The sequence below is a fragment of the Fusarium pseudograminearum genome, chromosome 1 (assembly GCF_000303195.2).
Source record: "Fusarium pseudograminearum CS3096 chromosome 1, whole genome shotgun sequence".
Classification (NCBI taxonomy): domain Eukaryota; kingdom Fungi; phylum Ascomycota; class Sordariomycetes; order Hypocreales; family Nectriaceae; genus Fusarium; species Fusarium pseudograminearum.
This window is the reverse complement of record NC_031951.1, coordinates 7,795,121-7,813,744: the sequence shown is the minus strand read 5'-3', so window position 1 is coordinate 7,813,744 and position 18,624 is coordinate 7,795,121. Positions and strand designations below refer to the sequence as shown.

The 18,624-nt window shown below is 48.9% G+C and overlaps 4 protein-coding genes across 4 annotated transcripts; 1 reads left to right on the top strand and 3 right to left on the bottom strand.

Annotated features, from left to right (window-relative positions):
* Window positions 1-245: 245 nt before the first annotated feature.
* On the bottom strand, window positions 246-7,613 carry PKS4 (the record flags this gene model as incomplete). Its single annotated transcript, XM_009259983.1, has 6 exons — window positions 246-2,280; window positions 2,333-3,492; window positions 3,550-6,354; window positions 6,408-6,518; window positions 6,570-7,399; window positions 7,496-7,613. 6 exons carry the CDS (start codon window positions 7,611-7,613, stop codon window positions 246-248), a joined length of 7,059 nt encoding a protein of 2,352 aa, XP_009258258.1.
* Window positions 7,614-8,658: 1,045 nt separating this feature from the next.
* On the top strand, window positions 8,659-14,983 carry PKS13 (the record flags this gene model as incomplete). The annotated part of the gene is made up of 5 exons (XM_009259982.1): window positions 8,659-8,954; window positions 9,006-9,291; window positions 9,347-10,906; window positions 10,956-11,159; window positions 11,219-14,983. 5 exons carry the CDS (start codon window positions 8,659-8,661, stop codon window positions 14,981-14,983), a joined length of 6,111 nt encoding a protein of 2,036 aa, XP_009258257.1.
* Window positions 14,984-15,342: 359 nt separating this feature from the next.
* On the bottom strand, window positions 15,343-16,501 carry FPSE_06863 (uncharacterized protein; the record flags this gene model as incomplete). Its single annotated transcript, XM_009259981.1, has 3 exons — window positions 15,343-16,113; window positions 16,241-16,335; window positions 16,411-16,501. 3 exons carry the CDS (start codon window positions 16,499-16,501, stop codon window positions 15,343-15,345), a joined length of 957 nt encoding a protein of 318 aa, XP_009258256.1.
* A 501-nt stretch (window positions 16,502-17,002) lies between these two features.
* FPSE_06862 (uncharacterized protein) lies at window positions 17,003-18,526 on the bottom strand (the record flags this gene model as incomplete). Its single annotated transcript, XM_009259980.1, has 6 exons — window positions 17,003-17,373; window positions 17,533-17,551; window positions 17,611-17,870; window positions 17,931-17,987; window positions 18,253-18,341; window positions 18,393-18,526. The coding sequence occupies 6 exons, from the start codon at window positions 18,524-18,526 to the stop codon at window positions 17,003-17,005; spliced, it is 930 nt and encodes a 309-aa protein (XP_009258255.1).
* Between the last annotated feature and the right edge of the window lie 98 nt (window positions 18,527-18,624).

The following is an 18,624-nucleotide window of genomic DNA, read 5'->3' as shown; positions in this document are numbered from 1 at the left end:
CCATAGGACAACCACTGGTATTGTGCATACAAAGGTTCATATTCTATAACGCTATTTCTTTACATATGCCACCACTATGTGACTGCGGCTTCAGAAGTGAAGTGGTATGCATGCTAGTTGCACAGTTATCCAGAATAGATTATTAGGATGTTTAAAGTCTTGTATGATAACCATCTACTATCAAGTCTAGCTAAATGATTCTCAATCTGTATAAATAAAAAGACAAATATTTGTTCCGTTTCTCCTCAAGATACCGTAACCAACTTGCTAGTACTAGCAAGCTTTCCAGCAAAGCTCTCCATAGGCACTGCAGCCAGGATTTCAAGCAAAGCAACATTTACCTTCATCTCTCTTGTGATCCAGTTTCTGACCTCCAGTGCAACAAGAGAGTCAACTCCATAGCGGTACAGCGGCTGACCCGGGTCAACCTCTGACTGTGGCATTTGCAAGATGTCGGCTACCTTTCCGACCAAGGCATTTGTAATGATGTCAGTTGCTTTCGCCTTGCTGCTGGCTTCAGACAGTTGAGAAGAAATAGACATGGCCGTTGACTGCTTGTCACCAGAAGCGTCAGAAGAGAGGCTTGTGACCGCCAGAGGTCCAAAGCGAGGGTCTTGAAAGTATGTGGGCTTTGCCAGACCGTGAGTTGCCATGATATCGGCGGTTCCCAAGCCGGTGCAGATCTGGGCAGGAAACTCGCTATTGTTGTCTGTCTGTCCTTTGATCAAACTCTTCATCAGGGCATGGAATGCAGGCTCGCGGATTCCCAACACCTCTTCCCAGAGCTTGATGTTTCCGCTAGTGCCTTGTTCTGCAAGCACTCCGACATCACGCATGATGCCCAAGTTAACAGATACCGCCTTGAGTCCTTGGGCCCGACGATAATGAGCAAGAGCGTCTTGATAAGTGTTTCCAGCGGCGTACTGGGCTTGACTGGGATATCCATAGATACCTGAACTTGACGAACAGATAACCATGAAATCAAGAGGTCGCTCGTGGTCGAAGTACTTGTGTAGGTTCCAACTGCCTTGTACCTTGGGCTTCAATGGAAGCTTCCACTCCTCATATGTCATCTTCTCGAAGACGACATCACGGAGAACCATGGCCATCTGAACCACGCCCTTGATTGGGGGAAACTCTCGAGAGCACTCCTTCATTACATTGAGAAATGCCTTCTCGTCAGAGATGTCGGCAGCATAGGCCTTGACGTTGGCACCTCGACTTGTAATCTCTTTGATGGTGGCCTTCGCTTCGCTAGTGCTATCGCCTGATCGTGAGATGAAAGCAATATTCTTGGCTCCACAGCTCACAAATTCCTTTGCAAGACTGCGACCGAGGCCACCAAGACCTCCGACAAAGAGGTATGTTGCTTGACTATCAAGCTTCATTGAGTTCTTGGCCACATGCAACACGGGAGCTTGAACGTCATCTGGGAAGGAGAGCACGATCTTTCCGCGGTGTCTGCCTTGTTGCATGATACGGAAAGCGTCCTCAACTTGGTTGATGGGATACACCGTCATGGGGCTTGGTGTTTGAAGAATACCACCACCCAAAAGCTTGAAAACCTCCTCAAGGATGTCTCCTAGTGCCGATGGGTCCTCCTCAAAGAGAGTATACATGTTGATAAAGGAGAATGTCGTGCTCTTGGAAAAGGGCCGCATATCAAGAAGCATGTTGTTGGTAATGTCTCGCAAGCCAATCTCGACAAATGTACCAAAGGTTGCGAGGCAGCTCCAAGATACCCGCAACAGCTCACCAGAGAGTGAATTCAGAACGCAATCCACTCCGCGACCGCCGGTGACACGCATGATACCTTTGGCAAAGCTTGCATCTCGCGAGTTGAAGATGTGATCCTCTGACACTTGGTACCTGTCTGTGAGAAGTTTGCGTTTGTCGTCTGAGCCGACAGTGGCGTATACAACGAGACCGAGATGGTTGGCCAACTGCAGAGCTGCTTGACCTACTCCTCCTGCTGCGGCATGGATCAAGACAGATTGACCTCGCTGAAGCTTGGCCAGCCGAACAAGTGCATAGTATGCTGTAGTGTGCACGACGGGAACTGCAGCTGCCTCTTCGAATGACATGGCATCGGGTATCTTGACCGTGACTCGGTGATCTGCCCTCATGACGGTCGCATGAGTTCCCATGTCGAGGGTACTCACACGGTCACCAGGCTTCAGATGTGTTGCATCACGGCCAGTCCTGAGGACAATGCCGCTTGCTTCCTGGCCAAGTCCCTTTACTGGAACCAGTGCCATTGATGCCATGACATCTCGGAAACTAAGAGAGAACATGTTAGATAACTCATAAAGTGGAAGGATGCCTTGCTTACTTGAGACCTGTTGCCTTGACTTGAATCTCAACCTCGTGGTCTGCGAGTGGAGCCAATACTCGCTCGTCGTCGACAAAGTAAAGCGTGTCCAAGAGACCGGGCTTTCCAATGGTGAGTCTCAAAGGACGTTCCTGGTTGCTCAGTCTCGCCACTCGAACGTCATCATGGAGGTGATGACGGATATTCTCGTTCTCCGTCAAACCTTTGAAGATTCTTGCAACCTGCAGTAATCCATCCTTGTCGCGGAATTCGTTATCCGAAGCCTTGGACGCAATGACCTTTGATGCAAGACGTGGTCCATGGTGCAAACCAGTTGGCTCGCTGAGATGCAGGACTTGAAACTTGACGCCCTCAATCTCGCTCATAATGCACCGTGAGAAGCCGTCAACCAGAGCCAGTGACGGACTCTCGCCATGGGTGACCCATAGAATACGCTGAGAAGTCAAAACGACTTTGCGAATGAGTTGAAAGTCCGACTCAGAGAGGCTATCCAGTAGTGGCCGCTCAACTTCCAATAACGACACGCATGTCTTGCCGTCAAAAGTAGAGTCATCAATGCTATCAGCCAAACTTTCTGTCGACACGCTGAAGCCTTGGCCCTCGAGATCCAGCTGCACTTCCTCGGCAAACTCTTTGGTCACAGTCGATACCGTTGATGGCAACAGAAGCACTACTTCTTCCTTGTGAATTCCATTTGTCGGTTTCTCTTGCTCACCTGTGAGGCCGGCAAAGACCTCCAAAGACGGAGCGCCTTGGATGCTGTGTAGGAGCTGAAATCCCTTTGCCTTCAACGGCACCGTGGTATCTGAGGTGTCGGAAGCAACCACAATCGCTGTATCGGGCTTTGAGATCTTGACCAATGCCTCAAGGATCCTAGCATGGGTGTCCTGAAACTGGAATCCTTGTGGGATAACGACTATATCTGCAGTTGTGCCGCTTGTTGATACGGAATCAACTAGGGCATCGATAGTCAACATGCTTGAGGCTGCATTTTCGTCCCGAACGTTCTCAGTTTCATCCACAATTGCGTATCGAATTTGGGTTGGCAGAATGGTTCCTGGAGGGAGTTTGGATGTGTACGTGTCGGGTACCCCATCTGAACGCGGAATGAATTCGACAATATTGGCTGCTGGATTGTCATGGAGCAGCATGCGAACAAACTGTGGATAATGATTAGCGAGATATTCAAATGAGTGTTTGTAGAAGAGAATACTTACGTCAGTGAGACGGTTTTGTGCTGCGATACTTCCCATTGCCTGCTTGAGATCGCTTGGCTCCATGAGACTCAACGAATAGTCCCAAAGCACTTTGGAAGTAATATCAGCTGGGTCAACTTCAACAGCAGTCTCCTCAGTGGCGGCTCCATCCATTTCAAGCTCCGAGGTTCGAAAGTCGATCACCGACAGGATAACTCTTGACAAATCCTTGTCAAACATGATGGTGTCGGCAGACAACTCGTTGAAGCCAGATCTGTGTGATCTGCAGAGACCAGGCATCATATATCCAGCTTCTGATGGAATATCAACAGAGATCTCCATCTCTCCAATCTTGGTCGGGACGAAAGGCTTGTCAAACTCAAAGGTGCCGTTCTTGTATGTACTTCCTAACCAACCCTGGAACACGGCGTCAAGCGTCGCCCCATGGATCAGGAATGGTCTGTCCAGCTGCCCCTTGCTGAAGGTCTCGCCAATATCGATGAGTTTAACATCGAAAACAGTCTTGCCGTCGCCAGGGTGGCAGTTTTCAACTCCCTGGAAAGTCTCACCATAACGCCATGCAGCTTTCATCATGTGTTTGTAGAAGCGATCTTTGGCGTAAGTTGCAGGACATTCCTCGAGAATTTGGTGGTAGTCGGTAATCCGCCCGGAGACGACTTGAGAATCCTCATGAGCCATCTGCTGACTTGTATTTCCCTCGTAATCAATCGTAATCAATCCTCGACAGTTATCTCTCAACTGGTCAGTTCCAGCACATGAGGATACTGTAAACTCCCACCACGTGGCTGGGGTCGATCCAGAGGTCGCAACCAGTTGTGGCTTCATCTGTATGATGACTTCGGTAGCCTGATCCTCGGGGAGGGCCATGGCAGCAGAGAAAGACACATCACGGAGTCTGAATGCGCGTGCAATCTTGCCAGGATCAACCATCTGCTGTGCGGCCTCGAGAACGATGCTGACCATTCCAGCACCTGGAAACAGCACCGTGGTACCTACTGTGTGGCCGCGGATCCAAGGTTCGTCATCAAGCCTGATGAAGCCACGCCAAACACGTTGACTCTCGTTCATCTTGGGCACAGGGGCACCGATAATGCTCCTTGTCGGGGCACTTTGTGTGATAAGCTCCCTCTGGAGGCGAGATTCGGCTCGAAACTTCTTGGAGTGGTTCCAAGGGTATGGGGGAAGGTTTGTAAGTAAACGGCAACCCGAATCGCCATTGACCTTCTGAATATCGATGGCAACTCCCTGGAGGAACAGACTCGTTGCAAGCTCCAAACTAGTCTCTACAGCATTCTGACCTCGTGTGAGCATGGATTGGTACCCAACGTTCTCGATGTCAAAATGAGACAGAATCTGTTCGATAGGACCGCCCAAAGCACCATGGGGACCAATCTCAACCAGTAAATCGACAGCCTTTTCGCCGTTACCATCGGCGGGGGAAACCATCTCCTTGATTGTGTCTGAGAACAATACGGGAGAGATCAGATTGCGACCCCAGTAGTAGGAACCCAGAAGTGCAGGGTCGACTTGATTGTTGGTAACGCTGGATACCATGATGGGCTGATTGCACGGAGATGACTGGGGATCGATATCCGCAATGGATGCAGTGTAGTCGGCGAATACGGAGTTCATGTGGGTAGAATGATATGCCACCTCAACTCTCAGTCGTCGGGCAAAAATGCCTCGTTTCTCCAATATGCTCTTCAATTGATCCAGGGGGGCAACATCTCCAGAAAGGGTGACATTGGAGGGTGAATTGACACAAGCCACTGTTACATGGCCACCTTGCAAGTCAGACTCATCGATGAGTGTCTCTGCCTCAGCTCTGGAACATCCAACAGCCATCATGCCACCATTCAGATGGTTGAGACCAGCTGAGACTTTGCCCCTGAAGTAAGCAACTGCGATGGCATCTTTATGAGACAGAGCCTCAATACAGTATGCTGCGGCGATCTCGCCACTGGAATGACCGACCACGCTGACGGGTGCTACACCCCACGACCTGAGTTCGTCGACCAGCGCAATCTGCAACACCGAACAGATAGGCTGGCTGATCTCGGGCAAAGTTAGTCGAGATTCCTTTTGAGCCCTGGATAATTCGACAATGGGAGTCCACTCGCAGCCCAGCTGCTGCAGATAATCGGTAGATCTCTGCACTGATTCCTTGAAGACTGGACGGTGAAGCATCTCGACTCCCATTCGAGCCCATTGAGCACCTTGACCTGTGAAAACGAAGCCGATCTTTGGCTGGCTCCTTGGCTCTCGGACAGCATATTCGCTTTGAGGACTGGAAAGCTTTTCGCGCAGTTCAGTCAAACTCTCCGCTACATGAGCTGTTTTCCAAGATAGGCCAGATTTGCCAACAGAAAGACTGTACCCTAGATCAGCCAGGTATTCGGGTCTCGCTCCGGCGGGTCCCAGGCTATCGAGGTGGTCGACCAAGGACTTGGAAACTCGATCGAGACCGGCTTGGTCGTGACTGCTGAATGTAAATAGTCTCTTGCCGTTGTGAACGGGTTGATGCTGGGTATCGCCGTAGAGAATGCTTTGTGGTGTTGAGTTGAATGCTTCCAAGACGACATGTCCATTTGTACCTCCCATGCCAAAGCCACTAACGCTCATACGCTTGGTGCGAGCGGCGGGCCACGGAGTTAGCTTGGTGGGTACAGCCATGTTCCACTCGTCGAGTGGAATCTCAGGGTTTGGACTAGCGAAATGAATGTTGGGAGGGATGAGGCTGTTTTCCATAGCCAGAACCCCCTTGATAACGCTAGCCACACCTGCAGCAGCCTCAAGATGACCGATCTAATCTAAAGTCAGCCTTTGATCGAGATTTGTATCTTTGGGACAAGACGTACATTTGGCTTCACACTTCCAACCCACAGCTTTCGATTCTTGCTTGCGCCTTGGCCAATAGTACGGTGGATAGCCCCCGTTTCGACAGGATCTCCAGCTTTGGTTCCGGTACCCTATAGCAATATCAGTATCCGGTGGATAAAATAAACAAAGACAAAACTCACATGAGCCTCCACATACTGGGTGGCGCCGTAGTCCAAGCCGCGAGTCTCATAAACATGCTTGATAAGTGCAGCTTGAGCCTCGCTGGATGGCATTGTGACACCCTGAGTCCAGCCGTCTGAGTTGACGCCAGAGGCGCGGATGACTGCTCTGATGTTGTCACCATCTTGGATAGCCTTGTCAAGCTTCTTCAAAACAAGGATACCACATCCTTCACCACGCCCATATCCTCCGGCGTCCTTGTCAAAAGACCGTGAATGGCCTTCAGGGTTGAGAAATCCAAGATTGTTGAGCTGCATCGTGCCGTCTGGTGTCAGGATCATTCCGACACCACCAGCAAGGGCCATCTCAGCATCTCCTGACAGGAGACTCTGGCAGGCCAAGTGAATCGCCACGAGGCTTGATGAGCAGGCTGTATGTACAGTAGCACTTGGACCATGAATGTCGAAGAAGTGGGAGATTCGGTTGGCGATCATCTCCTCACAAGTGCCAAGTACATGATACTTGGGATTATGAGCGAAATCACGGACGACAGCATCTCTGTAGTCGCTCATGGAGGATCCAACAAAACACGCAGTGGTAGTACCAGCAACCTGTTTGAGGGGCTTACCAGCATTTTCGAAGGCCTCGTATGCAACCTCGAGGGCGATGCGCTGTTTTGGGTCAAGTGAGATGGCCTCAGCGGCAGTGATATTGAAGAAGGCAGCGTCAAAGACATGGGGATCCTGCTTCAAAAAGTGTCCACCTGTGACTGGCAAAACATTTTGCCGTTTGCTGTTTGGATGGTAGAAGGCTTGTGCATTGTACCGATCTGTTGTTTCGGAGTATGCGTCTTTGTACGAGTTAGTGATGAACTGGAGGCAGAGGTATAGCGTTCAAGAAGGTCATGTTGACGCCAATAAGGATGCTGGTTCTTGTCGCTGCTCACCTTTTCCGCTCTTCAGGAGGTCCCAGAACTTGGATGGAGATGTGGCATCGCCAGGAAAGCGACAAGCCAGGCCTACGATGGCAACTGGGCCAGGCACTTGTTTGTTATCGACAGACATCGTTCTAGCAATGTAAAATGAAAATGATATTGTCTCGACGTGAAAAGCGATTGATGAGTGTATTGCTCTATCCTTTGTTCACAGGGTCACGATCAGACTATATTGCACGGGATTCTCCTATACTCGATGATATCTCGTCTCTCTCAAGATACCTTTGACCGCTCTATCGCAGATAGAAGATCGTCTGTTGATGGATTGTGTCCATGATACGATGGTTGACGTAAGATATGTCATCAATGCTGACTGATCAGTAGCCACTGATTGTCTCATATTTCTTGGATTCATCACTTGGTCGAATTATGCTGTATATCATACTGCAACTCCGCTTATCTTTCTGAAGTAATTGAAACAGACTTCTTTGCTATCTCATAATCTGTTGCTCGAAAACCTCCTTCTAGACTAATCAGTGACGATGATCGTGGGGCACGCCAAAGCAAAGTCTTATCTTGCCTGCTTATGTGCATGAGGGACGTTTATTTCTCGGGCTCCGAATTCCTCCTTTCAGTGAGACGGAATGGCAGTTGGACCATTGTCATCGTTTTCATTCTACCTTCTTATTCGAGATGCTTATCTTGAAGGCCTCATGGGGGCACAGTATTGTCGGTCCGTTACGCTGACTGTAAGTCTGACATGTTCCGTTTCTAAGCACATACAGATTCGGTATCTGCTTAGCTAAATCGTCAGAATTGTCGTCAGCAATCTACCTCGGATTGGTGAAAGATAAAAAGATCTTGCGTCAGCATTTTATTTCGATATCGGTGATCTTGCTGCTGAGTACACAGATACTAGATATGTATCAACTTAGGTCAGCTCAATGTATGATGCAACCGATATCTGAGTCATTCAAGGGGCTTCCCTGCCTTTTGATCTGTTATCCTGAGTAGAGGTCTCTTAGTAATCAGATAAATTCATCTCAGGAAGGCTTCATTGAATTATTGGGAGACGAGTTGTAGATAACAGCAAGTTGTATAAAACAGCACAGGCCAAGTTCAGGATATAGTGTTTGGAGTATTTGGCAATCATCGATCGTTATTGTTTTGAAACTATGGCGCCAAACAAGAAAACAATCCTTCTCTTCGGAGATCAAACTGACTCCTGGGTGGATGGAATTGACCGGCTCTATCAGGATGCCGCCTCTACCCCTTGGCTCCAATCCTTTCTTGATGATTTGGCACACGCCTTCAAGACTCACACAGTGGGTATGGATGCCGTCCTTCGAAACAGTCTGGGGGACTTCGCAACTCTTCAGGAGCTCGCTGAGAAATATCGCCACACTACCGACGACGTAGGAATGGCCCAGGCATTCCTGATCTACGCTGTCAGGGCGGGGATACTCCTAAAGTATGTTTCCAATTATCGATGCATCAAGACACACATGTATTGACAAACTAGATGGGCAAAGCATGAACCAAGTCTCTTGAGTACAGACGAAAATCGACCTGAGTGGGTTGGTATCTCTGGCGGCCTTATCAGTCTTTCTGTCTTGGCTGTTGCTGAAACCTTTGAGAAATTGTATGAAGCATGTCTCGAGGTCGCCGGTTTACTTGCCAGATTGTGTCGGTTCACCTCGGTCAAATCCAGAAGTATGGAAGATCGCAGCGGTGCTTGGGGCTGGACTGTACTGGGCATCGGGGCAAATGAGCTTCGTAGTGCCCTGGATCAGTATCAGCAAAGCATGGTGAGTGGTCGCAGTGATCAAGGGCCCGGAAACATCACTAATTACTGAACTACAGGGAATTCCACCGATCAAAAGAGCACAGGTGGCAGTGACGGGACATCGATGGAATACGATTGTCGGACCACCATCTATTCTTCAGCTTATTGTCAAGGAATGCCCGGCTATCAGATCGCTCCCTAAGAATGAGCTCAACATCCATGCATTGCAGCATACCGTGGTTACTAGCCGAGCTGATCTTGACTATATTGTTGGAGATTCAACTCTCCTGAGTCAACATCTTTCTCTCCCCTTCACGCTTTGGGGCATGGATGATCCTAGAGCTCACTATTCGACTTGGGGTGATATGCTGAGAGCAATCTGCTCACAAGCCTTGTCTCGACCCTTGGACATTACACATGTTGTCAATCAATTGAGCTCCAAGCTAAGATCCTTCCCCCAGCTCGATGTCAAATCGATTGGCCCATGCAGCCACTTATCATACTTGACCAATGCTTTGAAGTCGGCCGGAAGAACCGTCTCTGTTGCAGACGACCATCCACCCAGTACGCCTCCAAAGCAACTTCCAGGACGTATCGCTATTGTGGGTATGGCTGGAAGAGGCCCCGGTAGCGATAACGTGGAGGAGTTTTGGAATGTCATCATGTCCAAGCTCGATCTCTGCGAGGAAATACCCGAAGATCGCTTCAATCTGGCAGAGTTCTACCGCTCTAAACAAGACAGCGGGTGTACGACAACAACAAAGTTCGGGTGTTTTATGGACAAGCCGGGGCACTTTGACAACCGCTTCTTTCATATATCACCTCGAGAAGCGCTTTTGATGGACCCAGGCCATCGACAGTTCTTGATGACTACATATGAAGCTCTCGAAATGGCTGGGTACTCGGACGGCGCGACAAGGGCTGTAGACCCAGCTAGGATTGCCACCTTTTTTGGACAGTGCAACGACGACTGGCATGATGTGAGCCACCATACTCTTGGATGCGACGCCTACACTCTGCAAGGAGTTCAACGTGCTTTCGGAGCTGGACGCATTGCTTTCCAGTTCAAGTGGGAAGGCCCAACCTACTCACTTGACTCGGCTTGTGCTTCCACTGCATCGTCCATACATCTCGCATGTACCAGTCTTCTCGCGAAGGAAACAGATATGGCCGTCGCTGGAGCAGCCAACGTGGTTGGATATCCACATTCATGGACCAGCCTCAGCAAATCCGGTGTATTGTCCGACACGGGCAACTGCAAGACCTTCCGCGACGACGCTGATGGCTATTGCCGAGCCGACTTTGTTGGAACCGTTGTTCTCAAGCGCCTTGAAGATGCCATCGCACACAATGACAATATCCTGGCAGTTGTAGCTGCATCGGGAAGAAATCACTCTGGCAACTCTTCCTCAATCACAACATCCGATGCCAAAGCCCAGGAAAAGCTGTATCGAAAAATGATGCACAACGCAAGAGTATCTCCAAACGATATCTCCTATGTCGAGATGCACGGCACTGGCACAAAAGTCGGTGATCCAGCCGAGATGGGTGCTTTGGCAAGCTTGTTTTCACACAGACGTACCCCGAAGCCTGTGGTGGTTGGAGGCGTCAAAGCAAATGTCGGACACAGCGAATCTGTGAGTTGACTGTTTTGATCTTTAGTACTGGCTACTGACTTAGAAACAGGCTGCTGGAGTGGCTTCACTGCTCAAGTGTATCATGATGTTCCAGAAGAACATACTACCCCCGCAAGCAGGCATGCCCCATGCCCTGAATCCCAATTTTCCACCTCTCTCTGAAATCAATATCGAGATACCATCGGAACCAAGCACGTTCGAGTCACCAGTGTCTCAGCCGAGGCGAATCCTCCTGAACAATTTTGATGCAGCGGTAAGTACCTCTCTAGGATCGGCCGGTTATTTAATTACATTATCCACTAACACACATAGGGTGGCAACGCATGTATCCTACTCGAGGACTTTGCGAACAATGTGGCCAAGAACAGCGATCCACGAGTGCATCATACTGTGGTTACTTCCTCTAGAACACAGGCATCCTATCACGGTAACAAAGCCAAGCTCTTACAATGGCTTCGCGAGAACCCAGGAGCAAGGATCGAAGATGTGGCCTATACAACCACCGCCAGAAGGACCCACCATCCCATACGCTTCGCAGTTACAGCATCGTCAACTCAGGAACTTATCAGCAAGCTCGAGGCAGATACTGCAGACAGCCCAGCCGCCCAGAAATCCCCTGTCGTTTTCGTTTTCACGGGTCAGGGATCTCATTATGCTGGTATGGGTAGTGAGCTGTATGAGACCAGTCCAGTCTTTCGGGAGACTGTGAATCTCTGCGCAACTATCTGTGAAGAACAGAACTTCCCCCCATTTCTGGATCTCATCACTCAAAGTGATAGTGAGATATCCGACAAGACTACTCTGGAGGTGCAACTCGCCGTTCTCACGCTAGAAATTGGTCTTGCTGCCCTCTGGAGGTCTATTGGCATCCAGCCATCCGTGGTCATCGGTCATTCGCTGGGAGAGTACGCGGCTCTCCATGTTTCTGGGGTTCTTTCCCTAGCTGATGTCCTCTATCTGGTCGGTCAGCGAGCCTTTTTGATCTTGCAGAGATGTGAGATAAACACAAGCGCCATGCTTTCTGTTGCCATGCCTGTCACAGACACTCATGCCTTCCTCGAAGCACAGGCAGATCCCTCCTGCGAGATAGCCTGTGTCAACAGTACAAATGCTTCGGTGATCAGTGGAAGCATAGAAAACATTACAGAACTACAAGCAGGTCTCAAGGCACGATCGAAAATGCTTTCAGTACCTTATGGTTTCCACTCGTCCCAGATGGATCCTATTCTGGCTGACTATGCCGCACTCGCTGGTGGTGTCACATTTTTAGAACCAAAGGTCCCAGTTGCCTCAACATTGCTTGCATCCTTGGTCGACACCTCTGGCACATTCCACGCGGGTTACATGGCACGGCAATGTCGACAGCCAGTCAATTTTGTTGGCGCTCTTGAGGCAATTCAATCCAACTACTCAGATCCTGTCTGGCTCGAGATTGGACCGAGTCAGGTTTGTTCCTCTTTTGTGAGAGCCACTTTATCACCGTCTCCGAGCAAGATCCTGTCTACCCTCGACAAGGGTACCAATGCGTGGTTGTCTCTAGGGAAATGCATGTCCAGTCTCTACAAGAATGGCGCAACGATAGATTGGCTTGCTCTTCATCAACCATATGTTGACAACCTTAAGCTTCTTAACCTCCCGACATACGCTTGGGACCTCAAGGACTTTTGGATCAGATACACAGAGACAAAAGATCAACTGCCAACCTCAATCGCGAATGGTCATGAGACATTCAAGGCCAACATATCTACCTGTGCACAGCAAGTTGTTGAGCACATTTCCCCACCAAACATGAAGGTCACCTTCCGAGCATCACTTTCCGATCCAGGATTCAAAGCCTTGATTGACGGCCACAGGTTGAGAGATAGGTCTGTGTGTCCAGGAAGCGTTTTCTCTGAGGCTGGGTTAGCTGCAGTGAGCCATGTCCTGCAACTGCATCCTTCCAAGAGCCTGAAGAATCCCGCCTTGGTTCTTCGAAATCTCAGTCTTAAGCGTCCACTGACCTACGATCTCGTTGGACCAGACGGTGAACTCATCACTGTTGTGGCCCCTGAGGGTTCATCCAATGATACTTTCAAGGTCGCATGGAAAGCTTCCAAGGGAAACGTCTCCTACTCTCTGGGTGATTGTATGGTGGCAGCTTGCGATGGCCAGCTAATCCAGGCTCGTTGGGATAAGGTTTCATACTTTATCAGATCCAGAGTGGATGAGATTGTCGCATCGTCAAAGAGCGGGATCAGCCACCGCCTCCAACCTCAGATTCTTTACGGCTTATTCGCCAACACAGTAAAGTATGATGCCGCTTTCAAGTGTATCCAAGAGGCATATATATCGAGCGACTTTCAAGAGGCTGCTGCGGTAATTGTGCTCAACTCTGATCCAGTGGGCACAAAGTTCGCAGCCTCGCCCTACTGGGGTGAAAGTCTTGTCCATCTTGCTGGATTCGTCGTCAATTCGAATCCTAGCCGTCAGAACCAGGACACGACGTTCATGATGGATGGCTTTGAAAGCTTTGAACAGACTGTTGTCCCTGAGCCGGGAAAGCCATACCATACGTATGTTAGGGTGACAGGAACTGAGAGCGCTTCAATCGTCTGCGATGTCTACATTTTCGATGAAGGCAAGCTGATCATGCATTGCGCTGGCCTTCATTTCCATGAGGTTGAGAATGCTATACTTGATCAGCTTCTGGGAGGCACCAACACCAGCAACACCACCAGAGATCAGCCTGCTCCTATCATGCCCCGGAAAGAAGTTCCAAAGCCAGTGCATACCGCTGAAAAGGCTGAGGCAGTCAACAATGACTCACAATCGGATGCTGGAGTCCTCGATAGCATTCTGAAGGTTATCAGCAAGGAGACAGGATCAGACTTGGCTGATTTCCAAGATGACACGTTGATTGCAGACCTTGGAGTCGATTCTATTATGGCGATCGAGATTGCAAGCCAGGTTACTGAAGAAACCGGGCTAGATCTTCTTCCTTCCTTCATCATAGACTATCCCGCTATTGGAGACCTTCGTCGGGCGTTTGCTCCCAAGTCTACGCACACCTCACTTGACAATGACTTGTCAAGGCCATCTCTGGTCGATGACACTTCTCAGGCGATGCAAAGCTCAGGCTCAGAGTCCTTTGACCAGCCACCAACAAGTGTCACATCAACATCGGACTCGGGTAGCATTGTGAAGATTGACCTTGGGCCTGATGATGACTCCCCAGCCCCCAAGATCAAGATCACCTTGCTTCAAGGACGTCCAGGCAATGGAAGAACACCTTTCTATCTCATAGCTGACGGAACGGGCACGATAGCCACCTACATCCATTTGCCTCAGTTCAAATCGCAGATGCCTATTTACGGCATTGACTCACCATTCCTCCGCTGCCCAACAAGGTTTACCACTGATGTTGGAATCACGGGAGCTGCGAGGTTCATCACGGAAGCTTTGATGAAGGCTCAGCCGGAGGGAGATTTTGTACTTGGTGGATTCTCTGGAGGTGCTATGCTTGCATACGAGGTTTGTCGACAGCTGGCAGCCGCCAACCGGAAAGTGGACAGTCTTATGCTTATCGACATGTGTTCCCCCCGTTCCAAGACCGTTGAGGATAAGAACGATATCGGTTGGGCCATCTTCGAGAGCATATCCCGCCAGAATGGCCTTTGGAGATCAACAGACATGACTCGACAACATCTCCAAGCCATATTTGCTGCCGTTGCTACATACCATCCACAGCCTTTGAACGCTAGCGAGCGACCTAAACGGACAGCAATTATCTGGGCCGAAAAGGGCATGATTGATAGATGTGCTGGAGACTCTGAACTTATGCAGAAGCTGGCTAAGCGAGGCATCCCAACTGAGCCATACCCCAAGTTTATGGAAGATTCTGAACTTGGCCCAGTTGCTTGGGGTCTTCCTCACAAGACCAAGAAGGACTTGGGACCGAATGGATGGGAAAGGTATATTGGAGATGCTCTCTGTTTATCCATGCCTGCGGATCATCTCGAGATGCCTATGCCTGGGCATGTGCACCTACTACACGAGAAGATGACCCGAGCATTTGAGTTCTTTAGCGAGACAAAGTAATTTCGGTATTGAAGGAGGTCAGGGAACCAGGTTTGAGATTTCATAGGCAGTTTAGTTTGGACTTGAGAATGCCAATTATCATCAGAATGCTACCACCCAAAGCCATATATATAATGCTATTTCGGAACTGCATGAATAAGATCAAGAGTGGTGGTTAAAGCTACTCCGGAGTTTTAATACACTGCAAGGGCTCAGGTGCAAGATGGTTTGTTTCAATAATACGGACTACCTCGATAAGATAACCAGCCATATTTCACATCATTCACCAGTCACTATTCACAAGACTCTATTTTCTAACGAGGTGGGACTTGAATAAGAGATATGTTTTTCGAAATGACCTCTTCAAAATGAGTTCATGTCTATATAAATCGACTTGTAATTGGTGTCGGTCGGTTCTCAAGTATGTTATCAATCTCTTGCATGATCTCATCGGTCAACTTGGGCAAGATGGAGAATACTTTCACACTCTCCTGTATCTGCTCCGGCCTGCTGGCTCCCGTAATAGCCGAGCTGACATTCTTGTTCTTCAGCACCCAGGCCAACGCCAATATCGCCTGTGACGTTCCCAGGCTTTCAGCTACAGGCTTGAGCCGAGCAATCTTGCGCAGCATTTTCTTACCCTCCTCGTTCCCAAACTCCGACTTTGTAAGCTTTACAAATTTATCATCGCTTACTCCAAGTCGGGAATCATCCGGGATACCATCGTTGTACTTGCCAGTTAAAAGTCCCATAGCAAGTGGCGAGAAGACGGTCAATCCGGTGCCAACTTCTCTATACAAATGCACAAACTCGGATTCGACTTTAGTCCGCGTGAGCATGTTGTATTCCGGTTGTTCCATGGTCGGCCCAATGAGACCAAGCTTGTCAGCATACCTCCAGGCTGTAGCGATCTCATCGGCGCTCCATTGGGAAGTACCCCAGTAAAAGGCCTTGCCCATGTTGATGACATGGTTGAAAGCTCGCACGATTTCCTCGATTGGCGTCTTTCTGTCTGGACGGTGTGCGTAGACGAGGTCTACGTATGAGAGGCCCATACGCTCAAGTGACGCATCTAGACCTTCGATAATATGCTTCCGCGATAAACCGTAGTTGTTGGCCGCGATCTCACCGTATGAGCCACCCCAATTGATCTACATGTTAATGTTAGCTCTGACATACCAACCACGACGCTTGTAGGTTGTCAAAAGGTTTACTTTCCTTTGTTGAAATGACAAGGTCGTTTCGCTTCCAACCAAACTTGCGGATACATTCACCCACGATCCTTTCACCGTCACCATCAGCATAACCCTCGGCGCAGTCAAAAAAGTTGATGCCGCAATCATAGGCTGCTTTCATACAGGCAAACGCTCTATCTAATAATGGTTAAAGGATATTCTCCAGACAGAATGAGCTGCTTTAGTAAACAGCAAAGTATAATGAGAGTGTACCTTTGTCAACATGGCCGCCGTATGTGAGCCAGCTCCCCAAAGAGATTGCTGAGACCTGTAAGCCAGAACGTCCAAGAAAGCGATATTCCATTTTTAGTCCCTTTTCAGAGATAAGCAATCAATGTCGAAGGCCGTCAGATTGATGCAATGTGTGGTGGATATTGAAAATGGTACCAATGGTCCTAGACACGAGGGAGGTGTAATATAGTCCTATGGCTTGTAGGTAAGCGGGATAATGACGGAATCAAGTACCCTCGTATGCTGACATAATGCAGAATTTAACTAGTAATGCAAGCGATTACTGTCGTACACTGACATAATGGAGGATTCAAGTAATGATGCATGAGCTTCCTGTATGTGTCAGATGAGGTAGCGAGTCATCAAAGATGGATGCTCCTAACAGTACGGTATCAGTAGTTCAACAATAAAGAATTAGGCGTATACACCAGATACTTAGTTATGAATAGTCACATAGCAAGAGACATATGACTTACCATGTTAGGTTATGGGGTGGTGGCAAGTATGAACAAGTTAGGTATTTGGACAGGGGATATGAGGCGTGGTGTGAAGTTTATTTGCTGCCCAGGTTCTATCATTCTAGATGACTACTGCTCTCTACTACTCCAGCTGAAAGCCTCCTCTTTTCTTTCCTATCATATGAAAACGTCACAAGCAGCGGTACTGACATAAACAAAGCAGCACCGACCATGATGCAACCCGTAAAGATCTGAGCATGCAAAAATTGGCCGCTCTCTGGACGAGACAAGGTACCCGCTATGGGAGCTCCAAGCAATGTTCCCAGACCAGATATAAGCCAATTCATCCCCAGACGCTCTCCTGCAATAGTGAGGCTCGGTGTAATCGTTGGATGCAAGGTGGCCACGGGGTTGGCAGCAACAAACGTCCCCGATGAAATACCAAATAGCACACAGAACACAATGAACCCGGCAGACTGGCGTATACCTATCCATGCGAAAAGTAGGACAGCACACATTACTGTGCTAGTAAACACCACGGGCATTGCTCCAAACTTGGGCATGAGCAGGTTTGGTAGAATGCGACCGACTGCTGAACTGCCATGTAAAATAGACAACAAATACGAAGACATTGCGTCGTTCATACCCAGAACAGACCGACCATACTGCGGTATTTATTAGCTGATACAATCCGTAGAGTTAGTGAGATGTGCTAGATACATACTGTAACAAGGTAGAATAGCGGAATCCAGTAAGACAAGTACTGACAGAAGCAGCCAACACAAAAGGTAGTGTATGGGATTTCTGTAAAGGCTCTCCATTCGAACAATTTTCTGGGCTTAGTTGACTTTTGCGGCATCTGCAGCAATAGGCCAAGAGCCGCGAGGCCGAATACTAATTGCAGGAATCCAAAGACTCGAATTGTCCAACCGAACCCGACCTTGGGTTCAAGAGCATTGAAAAGGATGGGGAAAACAATACCGCCTTGTTCCGTCTCAGTTTAGTCTCGATGTAACAGATAGGTGCCTCCTTACCGAAGCTTACGCCCGTTGTTGTTATTCCAACTGCAATCGGCCTTTTTGTTGTAAAGTTGATACTGATCTGACTAATGGTAGGGATACAGATTAATCCTATAATCAATGAGCTCCGTCTTGTTAAGCTCGATAGGTGAAAATACCAGAACCAATACCGAGACATAATGCTTGCGAGAGAAATATCTGGTAGTATCTTGAAGAGAGACTCAACATCATCATTCCGATGACCACCATGGCTGTGCCTACACAGATGAGGCTTCTAAAATAGCCTCTGTCAAATAGAGGACCAACAAATGCCCCCGAACAAACAAGCAACAGACTCGAAACACTACCTATCCAAGCAATTGTCGACTCAGAGTATGAGGACAGCATCTGAGATTTGTAATAGGCTTCGAAGACTCCAAAAGAGCCAGCAGGGCCCCTGGCTATAGCGTTAGCTTAGCTAGTTGCAGTATGATGGGCCCTCTCTTACCAGGTGATAAAAAACATCAGCCAAGCGCCAACAACACCCAACCAGGCGACAAGCCCTCCGTCTGCCGCCGGTTTCTCATCGCGTACTTCCTGGAGGATGTCCGATCTCTGAGGGTCTCGGGAAGGGCCTTCCATTGTTCAATGCAAGAATGTGTTTGTGATTCACGATCAAGCTGTGCGTTGCCCTAGCCTCAGTCTATCTGAGCAAGAGATTCTTGGGAGAGGTCAACAAA